This window comes from Triturus cristatus, chromosome 5_1 (genome assembly GCF_964204655.1).
Source record: "Triturus cristatus chromosome 5_1, aTriCri1.1, whole genome shotgun sequence".
Taxonomy (NCBI): Eukaryota; Metazoa; Chordata; class Amphibia; order Caudata; family Salamandridae; genus Triturus; species Triturus cristatus.
In genome coordinates this window covers 303,788,903-303,816,210 of record NC_140587.1, presented here as the reverse complement: position 1 = coordinate 303,816,210, position 27,308 = coordinate 303,788,903, and the positions used below count along the sequence as shown (strand labels likewise).

Here is a 27,308-nt window from a genome sequence, read left to right as displayed (position 1 = left end):
GGTATACCATGCTCTTTTCAGTGCTGCCCTTACCAGCTTCTTCGGGTACCGTCTTGTAATGAGTTTTTGTTGCAGAGTCTTAGCGTTCCTAAAATAGTCACTTTTATTAGTGCAATTACGCCGCACTCGCAAAAACTGCCCGTAGGGCAAATTATCTCTAAGATTACGGGGATGTCCGGACGTGTATTCCAGCGAAGTATTCCGATCGGTTGGCTTGGTATATAAATCCACCTCCAACCTCCCATCCTTATCCATAATCCACACATCCAAGAAATTAATTTGCTTGTTACTTGATGTCATAGTAAATTTTAAATCAGTCGTCCGGGCATTAAGCCACAGATGGAATTGTACTAGTTCTTCCTGTGTGCCTTTCCATATCATGAACACATCATCAATGAAGCGCACCCACTCAAGAATACGCTCTTTGAAAGGGGACGCTTCATTGAAGATGTGTCTCATTTCGAATTGATCCATTACCAAATTCGCAATTTCAGGCGCAAAACAGCAACCCCTCCCGACACCTTTAACCTGCAAGGACAGATCCTTTTTAAAAATGAAGAAATTGTTTTTCAGACAGATCCGGGCTAGCGAAAGCAAAAAATCAGTCGGGACCCGATGGGGCCTCGGTCTTTGATCGAATACCAGAGACCTGACTGTTAAAGCTTCGTCCTGGGGTATGTTCGTGTATAGACTCTCGATGTCGAAGGACACCAACAGCTGTTGGGATCCATCGAACAACGAGAGTTCTACCTTGAAAATAAAGTCCATCGTATCTCTAATATAAGCCTTTGTAAGCACTACAAAAGGCTTCAGGAAAACGTCAATGTACTTAGCCAATGGCTCCAGAATAGACCCACAGGCTGCAATAATCAGTCTCCCAGGAGGTTGGGATACATTTTTATGTATTTTAGGGAGTACATATATATTGGGCACCTTCTGTTCAGTAAATTTGAGATATTCATGTTCCTTTTTACAGAGATATCCCAATTCCATGGCTTCTGTAGTAAGATGTAATATCTGCGCTCTCAATCTACCTGTAGGGTTCTCTGTAATATGGCGGTAGTGATCCTTATTACTCAATTGACGCATAATTTCCTCGTCGTACTTTTCGTTGTCCCATAGCACTATCCCCCCTCCCTTATCTGCTGGCTTAATTACCATAAAGGGATTACAGGAAAGTTCTTTTAAGGCCAATTGTTCCTGTTTAGAGAAATTGGATTTGAAAGCGATATGTTTAGTGTTGAGCTGGTCTATTTCACGTAGAATTTGATCTTCAAAAAGTAATACCTCATCGGGCATAGCCATACGTTGAGGGCAAAAGGAGGATTTTTTTCCTTAATCCACTGATGTTAATCTCACTCGTCTCATTATACTCAGAGAAAAAAACCTTAAATCAAATTTTCCGTAAAAATTGTAACACTTCTGTTTTGGTGTCCACAGAGTCCTGCACTACAGTGGGGACAAAGGATAAACCTTTTTGAAGTATTTTTTATTTCTACATCAGTTAAAGAATGTTTAGACAGGTTATATATTGGCATCAAATCCATCTCAGTGTGATTATCAGACATCGTCATGTGATCTACCGTCTGTAGATCCGGTGCTGTGTCCGAAAGAAGCCCTGTTCCTGATTCTGTTGTGTCGGTACTCGCCACCCTCCTCTGAAACTCCGTCCCCTGTTCCCTCCTCTGTCTAAAAAAGGGGGTGGGTGGGCTCTAGGGTATTGGTAATATGGTTGATATTGCGGATATGGTTGAAAAACCGGCCCAGTGCCCTGGTCTGAATCTGAGGAGGAATCAGAGAAAGTTACAAATTTGGTACGAGATCTCCCTCTATATTGCAAATTTAAACTGCTGGGATTATTATTTCTAAAGAACTCTTCCTTCAAATATGGGTAAACCCACTCCAGTTTAAAGTTCTTAATGTCTTTCACAACTTTGGATGTCTTCAAGTTAACAGTATGTGTCTTGAAATCTACCAAGGTTTTCTCTATAGACTCCAACAGTGATTTAGCATCTGATATAGTAGAGTCTCCCCCAATTTCCTCCTCCAATTTCTTTATTTTTTTTAGTTCTTCCTCGCTTATTCGCAATGCGGTCTGGATTGAAAGGACAATCCAATTGCGGGAGCATTTAGTACCGACACCACTGAAATCTACCAAGTACTTCTTATCATTTATAAAAATGACAGGGATGTTCTTTACCTGCGATCCTGCAGGTATTGTATTTGACTTAAGATATTCCAATAATACTTGGGCATGCAACTGGGTTCTAGTATTCTTTTTTCTGAGTTGAATCAGACGTTCTCCCTTGTCTGAACTAATGTTACTAGTCCCTGGTATATCTCCACCCAACAGTGACGGGATCAGTTTTAATCTATTAATGTCTTCTTCAGAGTAGCTGACCATATAAGGTTCAGACACTTCACTATCGCCAGATCAATACACATACAAGAAATAACAAAACATCAGAACATATGTAAATATTATCCCACACTGGCCAGAAGCCACAATATGCAGAGATTATTAAAACTTCTTATCAATAAACAAACAATATAATCTTTTTTTTAAAAAGCAACACCTCACACTTAACAAAGTGTAAAGAACAGGTCAAAAAACAATAGGGATATACCCAAATAACCCTTTTTATACCTGGGTAAAGACATAATCTTACACAATCACAAGTGGTATAAAGGAATCAATACTGGAACATTTCTGAGTAGAGCATATTTAATTACCCTCTCTGTAATTATTATTCTTGATGGAGTATATCAACACATTTTTTATATATTCTGCATAGAATAGCACCTAATCAAGAAGACAACACCACATATATATACAAGAAAACATGACATCAATCACAGCATTCTGTATTTAAATGACAAACAAAACATCAATATATGACCTAGTAACCCTAAGACAATTATTCTCACTAGTGACCTCCTAACAAGTCTGGAAAGACCACTAAGAGGTAGTCCATGTAGTACACTACAAAATAGCCAACTAATATAAATCGTTCTAGTGTACCACCATATTGTAAACAATCATTATATTTTCATCGACTCCTCCAGACGAAGTGTCTAGGTGACCACGTTTCAGCCGTAACATTTCTTAGGCCTCCTCAGGACAGGGTGATAACGTTACTATACACAAAACTGGAAAAAAAAAAAATAACAAATAATCACAATATTACTTCGACCACTCGTAGTGTGCAGAAGGGGCCGATTAAGAATGGTGACTACCCTTAGTGCTCACCAACGCACTAGTGTCCCTCCTCTGCTCCACTTATCAAAAGTCATCTAATCCCAACTCCTGTCACTATATATACAAATCTAATACCAAAGTGACCAGATATCTACTCACTTCACTACACTGAAAAAGTGACTTCAGAAAGCGTCCCTGTGCCCATAGTCCAAATAAAGTACATCTTTATATATATGACTAACTACCCAGTGTGCAAAACAAACAACCTCACAAACTTACATGTCTCCAACTATCAGAGTGCCCAGTAGTTCACCAACATCTACAACTCCTAGCGTTCTAGACGCTCCGGAAGCATTGCCCCTGAAAAAACAACAATGTGTACACCTCCTGTAAGCTCAAGAACCTCATTACAAGCTCACGTTGTACTGAGCCTAAAAATATCTCGCCTTCCTTTGCTTACCTCCTTGGAACAATCCCACATCCAATATATGGGGATTTTTTATTTGTATGTACCCCTCTTAATTTCTTTGCACCATATGTTCAGGGGTCAATATTAAACCTGCATATATGGGATACATAAAATAACATATATGTGTAACTATCTTCCATTCCGCTCTCTCTTCACGGGAAGATCGCGTGCAACTTCCGCGTTAAAAACGCAGCACTTACCCATTCAAACGGCAACAGTGAACTCAATCGTTCCTCTGGCTCTCCGTAAGACTCGCGCCGGGTCGAACAAGCATCTCAAGATGGCCCGCCACTCAATAAAGTAACTCCCTTCCTCGACGTGCGTAATCACGTCAGAGGTGCATGAACAACGAAACAGGACTGCCAGTCACCACGAACATTATCCTCCAACTCGGGACAATCAGCAGCGGTACAGTCAAAACCACACGTAAATGCCTCCCACTAATGTCCCTCGGCATACTGAATCGATGCCCACTTCCAAACATCTCCACATGGACCACAAATAATCCAAACCCATTGTCAATTTGCCTCTGTATTCCGACCACCCGCACGACACAGCAAAGGGTCATAAAGCTCTACATATACAATGAAGGAGGTCCAACACACATTATTCACCAACCAGTGCCTTAACATATAGGCAGTGTACCTTCAATGCCCAATCGTTTAATGTATTCAATACATCTCCATTAGACCCTCAATAAAATATATTATCTCTCCAGTCTTGCGTGAAAACAGACAACACAACACTAAAAACATCAAGCATTGCGTGTACACTTCAAAAAATCTACTCTCCCCAAATCGAACAACATTTCCTCTCTATCTAAATGGGTAATCATCCCAAACCAATCCAAGTGAACTAGAAAAGGGCAGCCACCAGCCCGCACGTGGCACCCGAAGGGTCGAGCAATTAAACCACAGTTTCTCACAGACAAATATATTATATCACTCTATATACAAATGTACAACACCTAAACCACATAAATTGCATAACAATTAAAAACAACAGCGATAGTGAAACATCATCACTATTATATTCACATAACATCTTTGAACAGACACAGCATTCTTAAAGACTCAGAGCCGGTAAAAAGTAACACCAACAAAGTGGGTACTTTCCTGACTACACAGACAGGATCCCACTTAAATGGGCCCACTAGCATGAACCACATAGCCACCTCAAACATAGCCATGAGGGACACCACGATTAGACCTATACCTCACGGACCTACCCCAGATGCGAAAGGATTACTCAATAAAAATGGGCTATTTAGACCGACCGCGGAAAAGAATAGACCCAATAATAGTATAGGGACAACCCCGCGGGACTGAGGCCCAACCAGTAGCCGCCAGTATGTAATCGCCTTGACCTGCCCCTGGCAGCAACACCATATGTCGTAATCCTGGCCAACGCCCCCACTTTGCAGACATCAGTATATGAATCATGGAGTGAACTGCGTAATAAGTCACTCCATTGGTTGGAAAAGCATACTGGTCTCAGAGATGTGCTATTTAAAAACTTTAAAATGGTAAGGGGAGTTGCATGGTTGGGTAAAGAATGAAAAGAGCTCCAGGGAGATTGCATAGTCTTGACGTTCAGCAACCCCATGTTAGTCCACGCCATCCTAACTAGGACAGGGAACACTTCCTATAAGAACGATGAAATTAATGTTCTGCCGTTAGGGGCTTTCTATCCACCTTATCCGCTCCCACGCAGGCTTGATGTCAGAAAACCCACAGGGGTTCCCCATGCCAGAATATTTGCAGGGGACTCCCACGGAGAAATCATAACACAAGGAAACATCCCACTTTGCAACCACTTTGAACCGTTAACTTCACTGGAGGACCTAGATTGACCAATCTTAAATCTAGGGCGGGAGGTGGCCCAGAGGAAAGTGGACACAACACTTCAAAGGGGTAACTTTGTGTACACAAGGGGACATGATACCTCTACACAGGATGAGAAAGCAAGAGGTAAATCACCCTATAAAGATAACAACAAGGAGGAGGTGGATAAACGTACATACCTAGTTGAAACTCAATATAGTATTGATAAGGGATCTAACAAACATATTACATCTAGTTTGCAAAGGATCGTTGAAGGGGAGCTAACTAAGTCAAACATCAGTAGAAAATGTAAAATACTAACATGGAATATTGCAGGATTATCAGCTAAAGTAAGAGACCCCGTGTGGTTAACCTTTATAGATGAATACGCTATATTCTGTCTCCAAGAAACGTGGGCAGTCAGGGATATACATATAAATGGCTTCCAAACTTTTAACATCTCAGCAACTTCAACCATACATGGGCTTATGCATTTAAGTCTCTAACTCTGCAGGGGTCTCTAATGTGAAAAGTGTGAATGAAAGTGAGTTTTACCAGATATTGACAATGAACTTGGGTGGGGAAAAGGACGTTGTGTTGATAAATTTTTATAACAATATCCCTAAAACAATGACAATGAATGTTCTTACCGACTTATGTCGATTTTTAAAACATATTGAAGGAAAAATGCCGGGGGATATGTTCATCATATGGGTTGGTGATTTCAACTGTTTCCTGTGCAGGCATAGTGAACAGGGCATCTGTGGTTTGGGCAGGGGTAAGGAAGATACATCTCCACATTTTAGTCACACAAGCACAGGGGATCTGTTAAATGAAATGGTTTTCCAATTTGATTTAGGATATGCAAATGACCTGTGCTCACCCTCCATACCTTTTCAACCGACTTTTAATGGCAGGGGATGTAATTCAACCATTGATTTTGTTTTAATGTCTAAGAGGTACTCCTGTAATGTCGACATTTTAATGAGCGACCACTACCCAATCTGCTTAGACCTTTCTTTAAGAGGGCTGGCGAGAAAAACTAATAGGAACACACTATATAACTTCGATATTCATCTTGCTAGCACCAATGGGTATACCCTAAAGTGGGCAAAAGTGGATTCTGGGGTATTGCTTCCACAATTAATTTAAAAAACGCCAGAGGAAATAGACATATGTCTTTCACAGGGCAGGGACGATTACATTTTTTATGCCTTCCTCAAGATTACAGATAAGGCTCGGAAATTATTAACGAGGAAAAAGCGAGATGGAGTGTGCAGCCCACAGGGCTGGTTCGATAAAGAATGTACGAAGGCGCACACCCACTTCAAAAATACCCTGCACAGTGAGCCTAGATGTAAGGAAAAAGTAAGGCAGGCCAGAATATCGTTTCGCTTAGCAGTAAATAAACGGAAAAAACTATTAAAAAGAGAAGCATGGGAAGCCTTACATCAGGTATGTCTGGAGAAAGACAATATTGGATTTTGGAGAGCGGTTAACGCTCCCTTTTTCATTAATAAAGAGACCGATATGATAGATATGGCCATCACAGGAGATAATCGGGTAGAATTTTTTATGGACCTCTATAATGACGAGACTACTATTGATACCACCATAGCAACACCAGCACTGGGAGCTGAAGATAACACCGAACAGGGACCCTTTCCCCTAGACATCCATATTTCCCTTGAGGAAGTCACTAGAGCCATAAAGGAAAATGCCCCAGGGAAAGCACCGGGACCCGACGGCGTACCAGTAGATGTCTATAAAACTAATATGGGACTGTGGGTCCCACTTTTAACGAATGTTTTGAACAGTTGCAACCATTATAGGTTTATTCCCACTTGGACTGACGCTATTGCGATCCCCATATATAAAAAGGGGGATAGAAACGAACCAAGCTGCTACCGCCCCATCTCTTTATTGGATGCTTTTATGAAAGTTGCAGGGAGGGTTATTTTAAATAAGTTACAGGCATGAGTTGAAGATTCTGGAATCCTATCAAATTTTCAATATGGGTTTCGCTCAGGATTAGGTACAACCGAGCAGGGACTTAACCTGGCACCGATTATAGACAAATATACGAGAGCAAAGAAGGGTAAACTTTTTCTTACGTTTGTGGATCTAAGTTCTGCATTTGATTGCGTCAAACACGACAAGCTGTGGAACATTCTTAAAGATCTAGAGGTTGACCCACCATTGCTAACGTTTATTAAGGAATTGTATAGGGGGGCTGGGGCGGGGGTCCGATATGGGAGACGGGGGAGTGCTCAGCTAAGTTTCCTATAAAAAAAGGGGTGAGGCAAGGGTGCATACTTGCCCCTCTGCTTTTTCACTTTATATTATCAGTTAGGACAACATCTGAGTGAATACCAATGTGACTACCCAACTATAAAGGATAGCCCCGTCCCTATCCTATTGTATGCGGACGACGCAACTAGGATTACAAAGGTCTGTCACCAACTTTGTTGCCTATATGAAAGACAGGGGCCTTAAGGTAAATACTACCAAGACATATACCATGTGTTGCGGAACAAATAGGAAAAAAATATGTGACATTTTTATTGACAGCTAAAAAATTGAAAGTACGGATTCATTTTCATACCTAGGTATAATCTTTGATAGAAAGGGCTCTTGGAAAGCGGCCATGAAGGCAAGAAAACTGAACTTCTCAAGAGCCATAGGAGCAGTTACTAACTTTGCTAAGAAACTAGGTGGCAGACCTGTCCCAGAATTGCTGGCCATATACAAATCTAAATGTATTTCAACAGGGACATATGGAGCTGGTATCTGGGGCATCGAAGAAGTAGAACAAATCCAAGGCTGCGAAAATGCTTTCATCCGTTACTTGCTGGCTGTCCCCAGTTCTACCGCCACTTTTAGCTGCCATAGGGAACTTGGTCTCTCTTACATCACTGATATTACTAAAATAAACCCCCTATTACTATGGCATAAGGTGTGAATGTTGGCGGAGACTGGTTTTAATAGAGATGTAATCTCCGATTGTCTCAATTTAGATAGGGTGGCAAACATGGCATGGATTAATTATATAAAAATATTACACATGAAATTGGCCACCCAGAATATTTTGATTCCCCGAGCAGCATGGAAAAGGTATCTAGAAAAACACTGCCTGAACCATCTAGAGAATAAGCGCTGGTTAAAAGAGAGAGGGAAAAATCAGTTATGGACAACCATCTAATGACCACATGCACAGGTTTACAACCCTACCTGGCATTGGTACAGAGCAGTTTTTGTCATATGCTTCTGGCTCGTTTCCGCTGTGGGTCCTTTTTTAGATTAGTTACATTCCCTTAAACTAATGATTGGACAAAAAAGTTGCCCATATGCCCATGTGACGACATATCAATACAAGCAACCCTGCACTGCACTTTGTTTTGTAAATATTATGTTGTACCAGGAGAAAGTTTTTAATGCCTACACTTAGAAGCTGGGGTCCAAGACAATGTAGAACAGCTTTTTTAAGGTTACAACTGCTGGAAAATGAACAAATTATCATGATAATTTCCTCCTTTTTAGGTCTCGGCTTGAAGGCTGCGCTTGCGCAGTCTCGATCCGAGATTTAATGACTTGGAGAAGAGGGGCTTGAACCCGCCCCTCTTCTCCCCTGTTCTCCATTGGCTGGCCTCTTCAATGCTGGCCAGCCATTGGAGAAGAGGTCCCGTCACTCCGATCAGGCCCCGTCCTTTTCGGATCGGGGGGCGTGTTTTTTGCAGAAAGTCTAATTATCTCCTCCAGCCAATGGCTGGAGGAGATAACAGCAAAACACGCCCCCGAATCCGAAAACGACGCTGCGTTTCTCCGAGGCATTTCTGCTTCGCCTCGGAGAAAGGCAGTGGTGTGCTTGTCCTCTCCCCCTGTGTTTAAAATAAAATAAAAAATCAGCATATTGTTTATAAATAAAATGTTTTGAAAGTATGCTTTGTGGTTGTGTTAGTGTGTTTATACAGTCTCCCGCTTTCTGTTCTTTGAAGGTAGGTGTCTCACTTCATCAATTGTGTACTAACCAACCGAGGTAATAGACGGAGGTCGGTTTAGCAGGCAAACATCAGAAACCTGAAAGAGTTGATCCCCCAATATGTTGCATTCTACAAACACTTTTTGTTCACAAAATCCGCAAAGTCCACTTAAAAGTGTTACTCTTTTATTTTAAAAATGTGAATGTTATAAGTCCATGCGTGCGCTAACCTGGCATCCTTTCAGCTTCATTTCATCTTGGAATGTGTCATGGGAACCGAAGAGTTTTAATGTTTTACCTGGTTTAAGATCCACATAGACGCTTACCGCTTATTTTTACTCCAATTAACAAGTTGACTTACATTTATTTTTAATTCTGTGTGCGATGGTAAAATAATTTCTGGAGCACATTATCTTGACAGGTAAAACAAGGAAATATTGATATTCTAACTTCCCAGTTATGCAAACAGATGTTTGAAATTCTCTAAAATCGACACATACACTCTTAGTTCATCGGAAGTGAATCGTCGCTTCCAATATAATTTCCTACAGTTGTGTATGAAGCAATTATTTAAAAAAACTCTGTATGCTAAATATTAATTCAGCCGTGAGGAGCAGAGTTTATTTTTAAGGGCACTGGCCTCCAAATTGGCATGTATGAATATGTGACTCGCATGACCGTTTTGTGAACAATACTTTCATTCTGGTCTACTCTGGAGGAAAGCAGTGAGCCCTGAACTGGCGACCTTCCTGCCTGCGGGCGCCCTTCCGAACCTTCGGCCTGGGAATTAGCAATCGGAGACTCCTTGTGTCGTTAAAGCGGCTCAGAGAGTCACTGCGTAATGGCCGACTCCGTGTCACGGAGATGGAAAGGGGCCCACAGTGACGCTGTCAGTGTTTATTAACATCGCGCGGGGCATTAGTGTCTGAAACTAAAGTTGAGAGAGCAAGGAAAACACCACTGCAAGCGAAACGCAGACGAATATTTTATACCGAGTCGTTCTTCAGTAGAAATTGGGCCAGCCAACACTGCTTTCAGATCGTCTTTTTCTTTTACAAATTAATGAGCAGACTGGGTTTTTGCTTGTTATACAGACAATGGCTTTAGTCGGCGCGCATTCTAGTCACATCTCACTTGTCTTAAGCACGGAGGCGGAGGAGGCTTAGAGAGTCGCGGCCCCCGAAATAGCGCTGAGCACGGACAGGAAGCGCGGCCACAGCAGCCCGGAGGGCGGGTGGGCGCCCGGACATGGCGGCTCACAAGCCGATGGAGTGGGTGCAGGCCGTGATGAACAGGTTCGATGATCAGGTAAAGGAGGGTCTGGGCTGAGGCTGCCCGCAGAGTCAGACTGGGGATGATGCATTACTGTGTTACTGTGACCCTGCAACCCTTTCTCGCGCTGCTGTCACCCAACAAAATGGGCTTGAGGTTGCCCTCGCCTTCATCCTTCTATGTCGCCCAATGCATGTATACTGTATGCATGTTCTCTGCTGACTATCTCGGTTCTAGTGCATGTCATCCATTGCCCCATGTGTATTTATACCAACTCCTTCTGCCCTATGTTCACGTTCTCGTCCGTCCTAAATGCGCCCTTTCCTTTAGACGATTTCTCCTTGCTCATCTGTTTCATCCAATGCATCTGGATCCTGCCCTCTCAGTGCTATTTCTTATTTCCCTTGTGTATTGCTCCTCTCTTCATGCTCTCCCGTCTCATGAACACCCGCCCGCCCCCATATGTACATCTGGAAGCCCTTCTGTGTGATCGCAACGTGCACTCCCTTATAATCATGCCCTCCTGCACATTTGAACTGTGCATGCTCACTCCTTGTGTCCTCATGCATTTTCTCCGTCCGTTTTGTTTTGCGTGCATGCTTCCTTCCTTGCACATGCTTCCCTGTTATCATCCTATATTCCCACGTGTATTCTCTTGTGCTCCCTCCTAGCATCTCTATCTGCACCCCCTGTTCTTCTCTCGCTGTTTTGTCATACTAAATTTCACCGCATCAACTTATTGACCCCCTCATGTGTATGCTGCTCAGTCCCAGCCAGCAACTAGCCCCCTTCCGACCACTGTTTACCTCTCCTGTCATCAAGCCTAATCACTGCAGCTCGCACCCTGTTATGACTATTTTGTAGCCTCCTTTGAACTCTTCAGTTTCTTGCGCTTGTCCACCCGTTCCCACGTACCACTCTAGATTCCGTGCTCTCTCGCCCAGAATGGCCTTACTAAATGTACTTATTTGTGGTACTTCACTGGAACTTGGGCTGCCCAAAAAATCATCGCTTCTGTCCCATTCTTGCTGCCGTTCCTACCTTTTCCATACCTATAACATAGCTAGACCAGTCGCCCCCGTATAGCCTTTTGCATGCGTGTTTTGTTAGTGAGCAGGGAGCAATCCTTTATTTTGTGTGTTGCGAGGTTGCTTCATCTCTCCGGACTAGCCTGGCATTTTCAGCCACTCCTCCCATACGTTGCCGGGCTTGCCTTACCCCCGGGCTCTGCTTCTCTATCAGTGTTTTCCTTGTTTGTGTTTAGGTGCAATTTCCTCTCCAGTTTGTTTTGCTGAACCATGCTTGAACCACCCTAAGCAACATACTGTTATTCTTTCTTATGCACTTGTTAATCCATTAGCAATACCATCTGGGTTTTACTTTTCCTCTAAACTGTATTGTTGGGCTCTACGTTTCCACAAATTAAATTATACATTTTAACTTTCTGAGAAGGCGCTTCATTATTTTTTCTCTTCTACTTTCTTTCATTGCTGTGAGAGTGATTAAGCTATTGACATTGTAAATAACAATGCCGTTTCTTTAAATGTTTTAAAAACAAAAAACATAAACAAAAAATAATGTCATGAGCAATGCCAATAGCTCTAACTTTAACAATGCCGAGACCATTGCATTGTAAATGCTTGTTAAAGACTGTTATCAGGTACCTGCACACAATGTGAAGGTTTTGCTAAAATCAGCTTTTTGCAGCCCTTTGTGTATATATATGGATTGCCTCTATGGTCTTTGTAGCACATAACGTAATTATGAAAAAAATAACTGTCTTCCTTATTTCCTTGAATCATGTAATACTACTGTAATAAGTTTTGTTATCTGTTTTTAACATTTGTGCTTTTATGATTTTTAATTGTAAAAAAAAATCGAATAAAGCTGATTTGATTTGATAACTCAAAGAATAAAGGATTATATAAACTACGACAACTTGGTGGAATTGCTTTCTTACATTTTATTGTGTGCGGATCAAATCTTTTGTGCAACTGTTTGTTGTGAAAGTCTCTTTCACTCATTTCGGAAACCAAGGGGTCTTGTTTCCTTGATCTTCGCACCATAAGCCGACAACACTCCCGAGATATAGATAAGTGCTGTATTGTATCTTAGACCTCATTTGTAAATCCTTTACTGCTCAAAAGTTTCTCGGATCCAGTCTGATGCCTGGGGAATTTTCAAAAGGTAAGGAATCTGCATCAAGATAGTCTCTACCAGAACGAGCATTACTGAAGGTTAGTAACTTTAAATCAAGCCTGCTTTCCTTAGTGCAAACAATGGAGGATTATTTATAGGAGTTGCCATTTAGAGGCCAGAGTTCATGTTCTACCAATTTATTTTGCCAAAATGTGGCCCCCTTGTAGGTCAGTTTGTTGGGGAAAGTAATCTATACCACCCAAATCTATCTTTGTTGTCCATGATTAAGTATGGACGAGACATATGGACGTTCAGCATTTGAGCCCCTTGAAAAATTATTTGAGAGAACGGGGCAGAGCTGTGTTATGATTATGAATTCCACCCCACCCACTATTCTCAGCACATGGACCTCACAGACACACCATTAATATTTCCTGATCTTTTCATCACTAATAATTCTGGTTTCCAGCTATAGGTAAGTAAAGCACATGAATGGTATGCTCTTTAAAATAATGGACTGGTTCATTTTGGGAGGAGAGAAGGGGGCTTGTAGGAGCCTTGCACTGGTCCCCACAGTGCTCATGTGAGAACTTTTTTCCTGAAATACTCCTTGCCTGAAGTGCTCGTCTCATGTACCCTTAGCCCAATTCAGATGTGATACGAAGCCTGACTTGGTTAGCCTTTCTCATGTGGACCTCTCACACTGCAGGCAGACATTCTTTAAGAGGCCTGGTTTATCCGAAAGAGTCTGGTTGGTTACTTACTCTGATTTCTATCCGCTTTTTTTCTATGCTTGGTACTCTATTAACTATGATTACACTCCTCACTGCCCTCTCACACTGTACCCCACTCCCTGGCCATTCACTAGCTGTGACCATTGTCTGGCTTGCTTGCCTGCACTGTCCTCATTTACTATTGCCATGTCTGCCGACCCACTCAGTTTCACAGTCTAACTGTCTCTGGCACACTGCTGCCTCTCATTGCTTCAGTCCCTGTGACACCCTTCACTTATAGTGAATCATTTAATTCCTCCTTTATGTTTTTGTCTCTTTCCATCCAGCTGTTACCTAGTTATGTTTTTCCCAAGCGGCACTCGTTTTGTCCTGCCTTAACTCTCTGCCATAGTATACTTCCATCCAGTCATCCAGCCCTGTTCTTTCATGTCCTACTCTGCCACTCTCTCAGGTCGTTGTTTTGCTGGTCACCCATGTCTCACTTCCTTCTCTGCTGCCTCCCCATCCATTGATGACTCTTATTTATGCCAGCATAGTCATGTTTGATCCATTATTTACAGCCCTATTGAACCTAGAGTGTTATGTCCTAGACTCCTTCTAAACTACACTTTTTTACTCTAATTGTAATCAAGAGAAGTCAATGTGGACATACAACGGCGTAGTGATACTAGAATGCCAATTGTAAATGTCTGTTTATCCTTTTGTATGATTGTGGCCACACAACCTTGAGTTCTCTGATTATTTTCTTTCTTTACTTTAGCCACCTCCACCTTTGGTTAAAGTAGTTGACAATCTACCCAAGGGCAAAGCGTCTGTGGACAATTCAGCGACATCGAAACTTATGGTGAAGGTATCATCCACGCTGACAGAAAGACCTTGGAAATCAAAAGGAGGTAAAGTTCAGACCAGAATTCTGAAGTCAGCTGTCAATTCTACAGTTGAAGATAAAGAGGTAAGTGCATTGTCTTTTTGAGTTGGCAAAACAAAATTCCAGTTTGCTTCTTTTAAAAAAAATATATATATTTTCACCTGGGGTCTTTTCTATGATTAATTACTAACATCGGTAAAGTTGAAAGGAATACGCGATATGTGATATCTACATAAAACTAAAAGTGGCAAATTGTTTTTGTTTATTTATGCTGCTAACATAGATATGTAATTATTTGCATGCCAGTGATGATTTTCTAGTCTGGAATCAATTCATGGCAAAGTATACATCATTACCCATTGTAATGCATGGTTTAATTTCTTAGTTAATTGGTCGTCAGGTTGGGTCAATTGATGGGAGGTAAAACTAAATTTAGGATAAATATGAAGATGTTGTTCCTTCATGAAATGAAAGGAAGGGTTGGAACGTAGGGATTTTAGAGTGTTTTATGGGACAACCTTCTTATGGCCCTGATAGAGAGTCGAAAACTGTTCAAGGCAGAGCCGAGCATTACCCTTAACAGTATTTTCGTGATCTCCTTGGCAATGGGCCTCAAGAAGAGCCTTCAAAATTAAATTCCTCAATAGCCTGATGTTGACCACGGTTGGAAAAATCATTGTAATGTGAAAGCAAATTAATGATTAATGATATAGCCTTTGGCTGTCACTTCTCTGTGAATTCCATCCAAGGGGCTGGATCATATTCCATAGTAGTTTGTTACAAGACACAATGAGGTGAGACACCAATAGGAAAGGTAATGTCTAACTTGTGGAGCTCCATCTAGAGACACAAGAACAGGCCAAATGTGACTAATTTTCTGCAGGGTTCAGTTGGATAAAATTGAGAAACAGTAAGTATTTTTAGTATGAACTGTGCCTCCCTATCTCTGTAATATACTATGTAAACAGGAACAAAGATTAAATTTGCCTGTGGCACCACATACTACAGAGGCTTTCTAAAATGTACACGGATACATTGACTTTAAGAGAATATATGAAGTGAAGGACTCTTACTAGCTTGTCTGATGTGGCTTTATGTTGATGGATCTGAAGTACTTTTGAGATCCTGGGATGGATTACAGATCTAGTGTAAGTGCTGATATAGTTGAACCCTCTTGATTAACCATGAGCCATAAGAAGATAACAATTATCCAGTCCTGATATTCTGTGCTAAAGGCAACAAATGTCTTTGTAGCAGATTTCTAAAAAGAAAATAGATGTCCCATTGAAGTAGAGTGAATTGGGAGTTGCATAATGTAAGAGACACATACATGAAATGAACTCACATTTACTGGCAACACGGTACCTGTTACTGAAGGAGTACTCTGAAATAGTTGATGATGTAAGGTCTCCTCTTTTGCTAATACTGGAGAAACTTGATGAGGTGATAATGGGTGTCATAACATAAAGCTATTGTGATCGTAGAATTGTGTGGAGCAGTTGTTTTATAAACGATATCAAAGGTCCTTTATTATTACTTGAACAAACAGCAGATTTTATCATGTGATAGCCAAAGATAATTTGATGTGTGCCTAAATAGGAGAATCATTCATGTATTTACATTTGTTTGATGCTGTGTGGTTGATCCTAATTTCAGAACATTAAGGGGGGGGGTTTAAATTATATATATTTATTCAGATGCATACGCACTTAAGACTACAATAGCTGATATGTCCTGAAGTGTAATAAAGACAGTTTGTGATTGCATTGTACTGTGTACCGTCCTCAAGATACAAAAATAAAAATGTAATGCTTTTTAATGAAGAGCTGTACTGGCATGCAATTTTGTATCTATTACCTGTCGTAAAAAAGAAAAAAAACCTCCATATACAAACTGTCTGTATTTATAATACAGTATCACACAGGCAAATGTATTAATGTGGCATCAGGTGATGTACCAGAAAATGCCGCCTCGGTGTAAACAGTAGTTTCCTAACCCATTTTCTTAATCCATACATCCCATCCCAAATCAGTATTTCCCTAGTACTTTTGTATAATCTATGAAAGACCTCGACATGATTGTGGTTTTCAGATGAAAGGCATCGGTTTAATGGAACACTGGCATTAGTAACTTGCTTTGACTGCTCATGCCATGGATCCCGTTGTTCCAGATGTTTCTATATTCATTAATAGTAGTAAATACTGAATAGACTCAACCATATGTGTTGTAAATTGAAACAACGATGTGATTAAGCATTTACTAAAGACATTAATCCCCTTCCTCTAGATCATGTTTTCTCTGTTATGTTGACCGAAGTTCGGACTCCATTTTGTATTGTCATGCTTCCACGTGTTCTCCACGAGAAGAGTCCAACCTCTGTGTTAGTTGCTCTTGTAATCTGCCTAGTAACAGTCTATAAATAGCTCTTTTCTGGTACATGCCCAGACTTGACCACATCTGTTATCAGTTAGCCTTGCTTGACCATGTTTTCGCGGGCTCAAGGAGTGTGTTAGCTCCGCCCACATATTGATTCAGTATCGAAAATGACCATAAATGGTAATGTTCTTCGGCCTCATGTTGTATCCACCCACTTATGAGCCCCTCTATTGTGTATAAAAGGGGACCATGTACGTAAGTTCTTTGTGCTACTCTATGCAATACTGAAGAGTGTTGTGTGGATTGTAGGACCACCCTTAAGGGTTAATAAATGCTGTCTTTATACTTTGCAGTTTCCGTGCCAACTTCCTTATAGATTCCATTACAGGAGAGCGAACCCTTGTGTCCTGCGGGCCTAGCTGGGGCCTGTACTCATCAATTGGCGCCCGTCACGTGGGGCTCATCGGCGACTCGGATGCTCGAAGGACTGGTCGCGACGAAGGTGAGGAATTTGGCCAGGGACGTGATCACTGCCAGCGGCGTCTTAGCCCTGGCATCCCGAGGGTCTTTTCTTCCTTCCCTTCCGAGCTGACCGTCTGGGTGGCGCCGGTCCTCGACTGAGACCTCTTCTGTCGGTCCTGCCGTGAAAGCCGTTTGGGCGATTTTGGAGCTTGGCAGTTGGAATCTGGACTCTTGATTGGTAAGAACCGTTGTACGGTACTTGCTCCGAGTTTTTGAAGCCTGGTCTGGCTATTTGAGTTTGATTTGTGATGACTAGTCATATTTTGTATTTGTCTTTGTGAAAATATATGCGTTGCAACACATATAGGCAGGTAATGAGGAGAGATTTCTCCGGAGCTGTGTAACCTTGAACGGCGCAACGATTAAGTGCCCTTTTCTTTATAATATTGCATATTTTGCATTATTTCTGAGCATGCCTGCTTTTAGCGCACTCCGTAAGTGGTGTTGCTGTTTTGGAAACCGGTTGAACCTCGAGGAATCTGCTCCAGCTCCCCCAGAGGGGACTCCTAATAGGGATATGTATGTGAAGCATGGTCTTTCTTCTATAATGTACAGCACAGTATGGAGGAAATATACTAAAAAAGATCCTGAGTTGCGATGGCCTTTGTATGGATCGTTTGATATACGTAAGATTGAGTATGTGGAACAGTGTATGTGTAAACGGCGTGCTCGGCAGGATATGTTTGAGTGTGTGCGGTTGTGGGTGAAGGAAGTGCGTGAGCGAGAGAAGCGTGAGAAAGCGCTGTTTGATAAAGAACAACGGAAGAATGATCATGTGCGAGCACAGGAAGCGAGGCGTCGGGAGGACAAAGAACAAACGGAGAGACAAGAGAAAGAGCGTAGGCTGCAAGTCTCTGGTCAATATGCTGTTCGGCAGCCACTTTATCCTGTCCTTAATAATATTGATGATGATTTTTATTTACTAGATCGCTCTCCGCCCCCTTATGTGGGCGCATCTGCTCCGAGGCCACAAGATTCTGACCCGGTTCCGGGTAAGGTAGATACGCGGTCCATGCTGTCGGCTGAGCAAATGGCTGAGCTTCGGCAAGTTTCCTTCCGTGCACTTAAGGGCAAGGTGTCCCTGGATGAATTGTTCCATACTTGGGGGCCGTGGCAGGAGAGAGAGAAATTGTATTTTTTGGGTCACTTTGCTGATGAAGTGACTGCTGCTTACCGGAAGTATTCCAGTGTTTTTGAGCCTGATGATGTGACATTGGATGCTAAAGCATTGCATAATGGTGTTTTCTCTCCCTCTAAGGCTCCTGACACGGCTCGGCGGCTGTTCGCTCTGCGGGACGCGGTGCTGGCCCTTAAAGGAAAAGCGCGCCAACAAGCAGGGGAGGTGAAGCAGTCGGATCCGTGTACAACAGAAGGCCACTCATCCACCTCCCAGTCAGATAAGGATGGCATAGTGCATGTTAAACCAATGCGAGAGGCGGCGCCTTTGTATGTTCCCCCTAAAGGAGCGGGGACTAGCTCGGACATTACCTCCGCCGACGCTAAGGGATATTTTGTGTATAATTGGGTTTATACTCCTTGGCATAGAACTGATGTTATGGCCTTAAAGAATGCGTTGCCTGATCCCCGCAAGAATCCAGCGGCCTTCTACGAAGAAGTCGAGGGGGCCTTGAATTCTTGCGTTATGACCTTAGCAGATATAGACCTGTTCTTTGGCCTTATTCTACCACCGGATATGTGGCGATCTGTCCGAAAGGTAGATGATATAGTTGCCTTTAAGGCTCGGTGGTCTGACCTTGAGGATGAGGATAGGGAACGGAAGCCCGCGCAGAAACCACCCCAGAGTATCTTAGACCTCCCTGCTGCTATTCTGACTAAGTTGAAGACAATTATCCCCCCTAAAAAGATTGACTGGAATATGTTAGCTTCATGTAAACAGAAAGTTGACGAGTCGGTTGCGGACTTCTTTACGCGTTTCGAGGAGACGTTTCATGATTTTAGTGGCCAGTCGCTTACTGATGATACGGGTCGCCACCTCTTTGCGGATAAATATGTGGCTAATCTGCTGCCGGCAGTTGCGACCCGTTTGAAAGCGAGTGAAAGTTCTTGGTCTTCCGCAACACCGACGGCCCTCCTGACTATCGCCCAGTATTATGAGCGTCAGGAGCAAGAAGCAAAGGACCAGGAGGAAAAGAAATCGAAGGATTTAAAAACAAAGGTGATGTTGGCACAAGTATATGGCCCGCCCCGACGGGGTAGTAATAGAGGTAGGGGAGGATTTTATGGTCCTCCCTCGGGCCGATCTGATTTGAATAGGAACCAATGTGCGTATTGTAAGCAATCGGGTCATTGGGCTAGGGACTGCCCGGTGTTGCATGCTTCGCGTCAGGGGCATACTCAGGGTGGCCCGCGAGGTAGAGGGGGTTTCTCGAACTTTAGAGGGAATTCTAACGAACAGGCTCGTTTTGACTCTGCTGGGCAGCACCGAGATAGATCAAATGTTTTCGATCGCCAGCATCAGTATCAAGTGTCGGGGATTGACCGAGCGGGATACCATGATTCTCAGCATGCATAGGAATGCATTGGATGGGGGTTAGAATCAGTTGAGGTGCCGGTCGATCAGAAGGGTCCTTATGTATCGGCTGAGGTTTTGGGCTCTACTGATCAGTTCCTAGTGGATACAGGAGCGACACGTAGTGCGCTGTCTAAGCAATTGGTTCCGGGGGCTCCCCCATCCGGCTTAATGGTCACATCGGTAGGGTTTGACGGTACACTCTCCCGAAGCCCTCTTTCACAGCCCCTCATGTTTAAGGTTGATTCTTTTTCTGCACCCTGTCCGTTTCTGCTTGCCCCGTACACACCGGACAACATTATGGGCCTTGATATGTTAAAGCATTTTAGGGCTACGATCCGCTGTTCCCCTGCTGGTGTGCGGGTAATATTGAATGACAATTACCCCCGGTCTGAACGGATGTGTGTGATGTCAGAGGATGCGCTGTTAGCTACCCTCCCTCGTGCTTTGTGGGCAACGTCGGATACTGATGTGGGACAAATGGTGATTCCACCGGTCCACATTAGTGTCCAGGAGGGGGCGGTGTTACCACGCCTCCCACAATACCGTATTTCCCAGGAGGGCGAGGAGGCTCTCATACAGATAGTGCAGGATTTGATGGCGGTAGGGGTAGTGGAGGAAGTTCCCTACAACATCTGTAACAGTCCGATTCTTCCCATACTGAAAAAGGACACGGATGCCAGAGTTTATCGGTTTATAATTGATTTGAGAGAAGTAAACCAGATCGTGATACCTCAGTACCCAGTGGTTTCCGATATCACGACGTTGCTTACTTTGGTCCCGCCTACGGCGACTATGTTCTCAGTGATCGATTTGAAGAATGCCTTCTTTTCCATTCCCATTCACCCGGATAGCCGATATCTTTTTGGGTTTACATTAAATAATAGATCTTATCGTTTTCGTAGGATCCCCCAGGGCTATACAGAAAGCCCTAGCATTTACAGTCAGGCTTTGAAAAGACAATTGGATTCCTTTGTTCTGCTCGAGGGGGTCGCCCTCATTCAATATGTCGATGACATCTTGCTGGCGGCTGACACCTTGGAGTTGTGTGAAAAAAGTACGTTATCCTTACTTTCCTTTTTAGCATCCCACAATCATAAGGTATCTAGGAAGAAGTTGCAATTCTGTAGACCAAAGGTGACTTATTTGGGTCACCTTTTGTCTAAGGAGGGACGTGCACTCACACCGGATCGTGTCCAAGTAATTTTGGACACACCGAGACCGTCCACGCAGAAGGACGTGCGTGCATTTTTGGGTCTTGTTTCTTTTTGTAGACAATGGATATTGGGATTTTCACATATAGCTAAACCATTGTTAGCCCTCTTGACAAAGGACACGCCTATCCCAATCCCTTGGTCAGATGAGTGTGATACTGCTTTTCAGCAACTACGACAGGCCCTTTGTTCAGCACCAGTGTTAGGGACCCCTGATTATGCAAAACCCTTTTCGTTGTATGTGCATGAGAAAGATGGATGTGCATTGTCAGTTTTAGTGCAGATGCACGGCGATAAGCAGCGCCCTTGTGCATATTTTTCGGCTGTACTTGATCCTGTCGCCCGAGCATTACCAGGGTGTTTTCGCTCGGTTGCGGCGACAGCTGTGTCAATACGCCAAAGTGAGGGAATTGTGTTATCCCATAAGCTGTTGGTATTAGTCCCCCATGCTGTCGATGCCCTGCTTAATCAAACGAAGACGCAGCATTTGACCAGTGCCCGTTTAACGGGATATGAGTTGACGCTTTTGGCTCCTCATATTACGTTGAAAAGGTGCGTAACGTTAAACCCGGCAACATTGTTGCCATACCCCGAAACCCAGCCTGAGGCGCGGAGAGCACATGATTGTATTCTCGTGACTGAGGAACAAACAAAGGGTCGTATTGATCTCCAGGATACGCCCTTTCCAGATGTAGATGGAGAACTGTGGGTGGACGGATCATGTCTGAAGCTACCAGATGGTACGACTTCAGCAGCGTATGCAATTACCACGTTGCAAACGATAGTGGAGACTGCACGCATACCACAGAAATCAGCTCAAGCAGCGGAACTGATAGCATTAACACGAGCATGTGAGCTCAGTACAGGATTGTGTGTGAATGTTTATACAGATAGCCGCTATGCCTTCGGAGTAGCACATGACTTCGGCCTACTCTGGAAGGAGAGAGGGTTTTTAACGTCACATGGAGTACAGATAATGCATGGAGAGTTAGTTCACAATCTTTTAACTGCATTGACATACCCAAAGAAAATTGCCATCGTTAAGTGTAGCGCCCATAGGAAAGTAGTTGACAAAGTTGGAGAAGGGAATGCGTTGGCAGATCGAGTAGCACGGGAAACTGCGATGCAGCCCGGTGCTACTGCCATGTATGTAGTAAAGTCACAGGTGGAAAGATGGCATGATGCGAAGGAGGAAGTGCGGGAAATGCAAAGGGCCGCTTCTGACAAAGAGCGGGAACAATGGGCTAGTGAGGGAGAATTAGATGACGAGGGCTGCTGGAGAAATAAGCAGATGGATAGATGGAAATTACCCACGGCTTTTGTACAACCTATGGTTCAGATGGCACATGGGCTAGCACATGTTGGAGCTTCCGCAATTGTAAAATTGCTTACCCAAGTCTGGGAGCATCCAGAGATTGCTAGCACGGCAAAGAGGGTGGTGCAGACTTGTATGATCTGCTTGAGGTATAACCCAGGAAAGGGTACTCGAACTCCAGCAGGAGGATTCGTGACACCCACTGCACCCTTCGAGGTTTTGCAGATGGATTACATCCAGCTTGAGCGCTGTAACAATTTGAAGTATGTTCTAGTAGTGGTTTGCGCCTTCAGTAAATGGGTTGAAGCGTACCCTACGAAAGACAATACTGCAATGACTACTGCGAAGCTGCTGTTGAAAGAGTTCTTCCCTCGATATGGCGTCTGTAGACTTCTGTGGAGTGATAATGGGCCTCACTTTGTAGCGGATGTTATAAAGTATGTCTTGAAGGGCCTGGGCATCACCCAGAAGTTTCACGCGGTATTCCACCCTCAGTCTGCGGGACTAGTCGAGAAGTATAATGGTACACTGAAGCTCAAGATCGCTAAAATTCAAGCTTCGACGTCTTTGACTTGGCCAGATGCTCTACCACTGGCGTTATTGTCAATTAGATCGGTACCACACTCTCGAACTGGCCTTACGCCGTACGAGATTGTCTTTGGACGCCCAATGAATATTTGGGGTCCACCAAAACCTAAAGCTGTGTATGATGTACCTTGTGTAATGATGAACGATTATCTGGCACAGTTAACGGATAACTTGGTTTCTATTCATCAACAGGTCCGAGAGGCGCTCCCTGATCGGTCCACCGGTGAAGGACATGGTCTTCGACCTGGTGACCACGTGATGGTGAAAATATTTGACAGAACAAACAGCTTGGAACCGAGATGGGTGGGTCCTGAGCAGGTCCTCCTCGCAACGAGGACGGCTGTGCGAGTCTCCAACAGAAAGAATTGGATCCATTCCCTGCACTGTAGGAAGGTGCCGCCCGGATTGGTGGAACCTGCCGTGCTGACCGATCAACGAGAAATCTTGGCTGCAGAGACAGGCCGTGCTGCGGAGCCAAACGCCACTGAGGAGCTCTTTCCGGACCACGTGACTCCTGGAGGAAGGCGATATCATCTTCGACCAAGGAAGTGAGTTCTCCAGTACCGGGACATACTGTCAGAACGGCCCTTGGGTTAGTGAAACGGAGAGCCGATGAGGCAAGGGGGGGGGGATCAGCCCTGCATTAGTGTAGCGACACCCGTCTTGGCCCGCTGGTGAAGAAATCGACCGCTGCCCAAGGGGAAGAGTTCTGACAGACTTTTAGTTTCAGGAAGATATTGGGTTTTCATTTTTGACATGGAGAAAAAGAAAATCCTTTGTGCATTAGGGTTCATGTTGACAGTAGCTATTGTTGGGATAACTACATGGTTTGTGGAGGATGTAACTCCCGCTCGGAAAATACTTGTGTTGACAACTCCGGTGCCTGAGGAGCACTACTTTTATACATTACCGTATCAAGAGTTGAAGCATCGACAGTCTTATTTGAATAACACTTTCATCCAGATGCTGCATCATACCCACGTTGCTACGAACGCTACGAACTGTTGGATATGTGGGATGATGCCAGCCCATCAGAAGAAAGGAGGAACGCCATTTATACCACTTCCTTTCTCTCATAATGGCTCTTGTAGAGCATGGTATACTTTGCTTTTTGCCACTCGGAAACCGACAGTGGGACGATTGCTCTTCAGACTCAATAAAGAATGTCACCAAGATAAGAATGGGTATCCGCAAGCGAATGGGACAATTTGGGAGTGGGAAGAGTACCGACCAGACAATGAATCCATTCCCTACATCTTCACGAACACAAGAGACACTGTGGGAAAGGACAAATTTGTGATTCATGTAGCACAAGCCCAAGCGGACCTGTGTGTCCAGAGTGTGGGTTTTATCCCTGTTGGTGTTAGTGATTGTATTACTGTTCTGAACATTGATGGGTTGAACAATAGTACCTTTTTAGCCTCCCATAATACGTACTTTGTGTGTGGAAATAAAGGTTATTACCGTCTACCGGCTGGATGGTCTGGGGTATGCTATGTATCATTTCTATTACCTCCTGTATTCCTAGCACCCGCATCTTATCATAAGGATCTGAAATTATTGAATAATGTGACTGTAAATAGGTATAAACGTACTTTATCAATTGATGATGTAGATCAGACTGATACCAGTCTGCAACAGTATATTGATTTTAACTTAGGATTGTTTTTCTTTGTTGGAGCTGCCCTGAACAGTAGGAAGATCCGAAGATTAACAAGAGTGGTAGAGGCTGTGACAAATCAGACTGCTGCTGCTCTTGGGAATCTTACGGAGGAATTGCAAATTACTAGAATTGTTGCATTGCTGAATCGTATGGTATTAGACGTTATGCTAGCTGACAGAGGAGGAGCATGTAAAATTATTGGAAGTAGCTGTTGTGTGTTTATCCCTGATCATACGCCATCAGTTTATAATGCCATCAACAAGCTACATAAAATTGCAGCTGAAATCCATACAGAAAACGGCACTTGGTCCTTTTCTGGATGGTTTTGGGCATTAATTACTGCCTGGGGGTGGAAGGTTTTAACTGGTTTCTGCATTATTGTAGCAGTTCTGTTTTCGTGCTGTATCTGTGTTCAATGTGGTCCCTTGCTCTGCTCCCTATGTGTATCATTCTGTACCCCTGATAAGAAAGCTATTGCCGATGTTGCTCACCAGAAACGTCTAGCTAAAGAAGTTGAAGAAATGATGACAATTGACATATATGATGATTATTCTAATAAACCGGATGTCTTCAGTAAATGCTGAAAGGGTCGTCTGTTGTAAATTGAAACAACGATGTGATTAAGCATTTACTAAAGACATTAATCCCCTTCCTCTAGATCATGTTTTCTCTGTTATGTTGACCGAAGTTCGGACTCCATTTTGTATTGTCATGCTTCCACGTGTTCTCCACGAGAAGAGTCCAACCTCTGTGTTAGTTGCTCTTGTAATCTGCCTAGTAACAGTCTATAAATAGCTCTTTTGTCCATCTGGTACATGCCCAGACTTGACCACATCTGTTATCAGTTAGCCTTGCTTGACCATGTTTTCGCGGGCTCAAGGAGTGTGTTAGCTCCGCCCACATATTGATTCAGTATCGAAAATGACCATAAATGGTAATGTTCTTCGGCCTCATGTTGTATCCACCCACTTATGAGCCCCTCTATTGTGTATAAAAGGGGACCATGTACGTAAGTTCTTTGTGCTACTCTATGCAATACTGAAGAGTGTTGTGTGGATTGTAGGACCACCCTTAAGGGTTAATAAATGCTGTCTTTATACTTTGCAGTTTCCGTGCCAACTTCCTTATAGATTCCATTACAGGAGAGCGAACCCTTGTGTCCTGCGGGCCTAGCTGGGGCCTGTACTCATCATATGTAGGATCCCAGTAAACTTTACAATATCTCCAAAGTCTTTGTTGTAAGAGTATTTATGAGGATGCAGCCTATCTATTGGTTGTACTGGCCAAATTACATCTATTTATTTTTTTAAAGTCTTTTTTAAAAAAAATTTGTAAACCGAACAAATGAAAAAGATTTGAAAACTTTACATTGCATAATGTTTCAAAAATGCACGGTGTAGCCAATCCACCCAAAAAACAATGCCAATTGCAAATGAAACCCCTCCTCTCTTTCTCAGTTCCCCAGCCAGTCAGCAAGACCTGAGTCAGTGAATTGAAGCAAGACACAAACTCCCAGTTATGTAGCACATTCAGGTTTATTTTTTTTGCTATAGTCTGGCTAAAGCTGGCAAGGGGTAAAGATCAGAGGCCCTCATTCTTTGAGGCGCTGGGTAGGATGTTTGCTTAGCTCATCAAAAACACTAAGGAGTAAGCAGTATTTTCAGCCTTCCTTCAGGACACCCAACAATAGAATTCTTGGGTCCTCAGGACCGAGTTTCCCAAGACTTCATGAAATACCCCCAGCAGATCCTTCCTAAAAAAACATATTTTGCCAAAAGAACACACCATATGTATAAAGGTGCTATCTCCCCCTACATCTCCAAAATGTGTCCCCATGTTTTGGTTATATACCTTTGAGCCTAAAGGGATCATGTTCGCGCTATATAAAACTTTCTAAATAAATAAATAAGGGAGTGAGATACAATTGAGTCATCAACTATAGTGAGTTTCCCTGTTCTGCATGCTTTTGTAGCAATGCGGAATCTATTTCCATAGGCCTTCCAACTCCTCAGGCCCAGTTGTTACACCCCAGATATTTTTTCACACTGGAGTTGAATTTTACGTCTTTGACCCCAAGGTTTATTGTTATGATACAGGGTTGAGATCAAGCCCTTTGTTCCCACACAGGACTTAAAAACTTTTTCACAGTGGGTCAGTTCCCTGGTGTCTAGCCACAGAATCCTTATCTTGCAATCATCCCCTGGCATCAGACTGGATTTAGATCTTTTTTGTGAGCATTACCCATGAACGCCAGTATGGGGCATCATTCAGCTCCGCCTGCCGACGTCAATATTATTTGGGCGGTGCCTATAAATGTGCCATCCTAGTGTGATTGACAAAATTATTTTAATTCTGTGCCAGTCAGCGCAGATCTGGAGAGAGCTACCTCCAGTCAATTTTTGACGGTCTGTTTTTTACTTTTTGTCAATGTTTTTTGAGATTTGTATCCTGGTGTGACGGGGATGTCACGAGGAGACTGGATGGTAACGTTGGGCTTGCAGCATGCATACTTCCACATCCCCATCCTGCCTGGCACACATGAACCTGTGGTTCATGGTAGGTCACAACACTTTCAGTTCACCGTGCTCCCCTTTGGCCTTACCAGCACCCCTTGGGT

At 43.3% G+C, this 27,308-nt stretch overlaps 1 protein-coding gene across 2 annotated transcripts in view; it reads left to right on the top strand.

The window, feature by feature from the left end:
• TBC1D31 (TBC1 domain family member 31) overlaps positions 1 to 27,308 on the top strand; it is an 834,080-nt gene that overhangs the window by 337,144 nt on the left and 469,628 nt on the right. For both annotated transcript variants that reach the window (XM_085605032.1, XM_085605033.1), the window contains one exon: positions 14,376 to 14,567. In XM_085605032.1, coding sequence (XP_085461158.1) covers positions 14,376 to 14,567 — 192 coding nt within the window. The remainder of the gene's footprint in view (positions 1 to 14,375; positions 14,568 to 27,308) is intronic.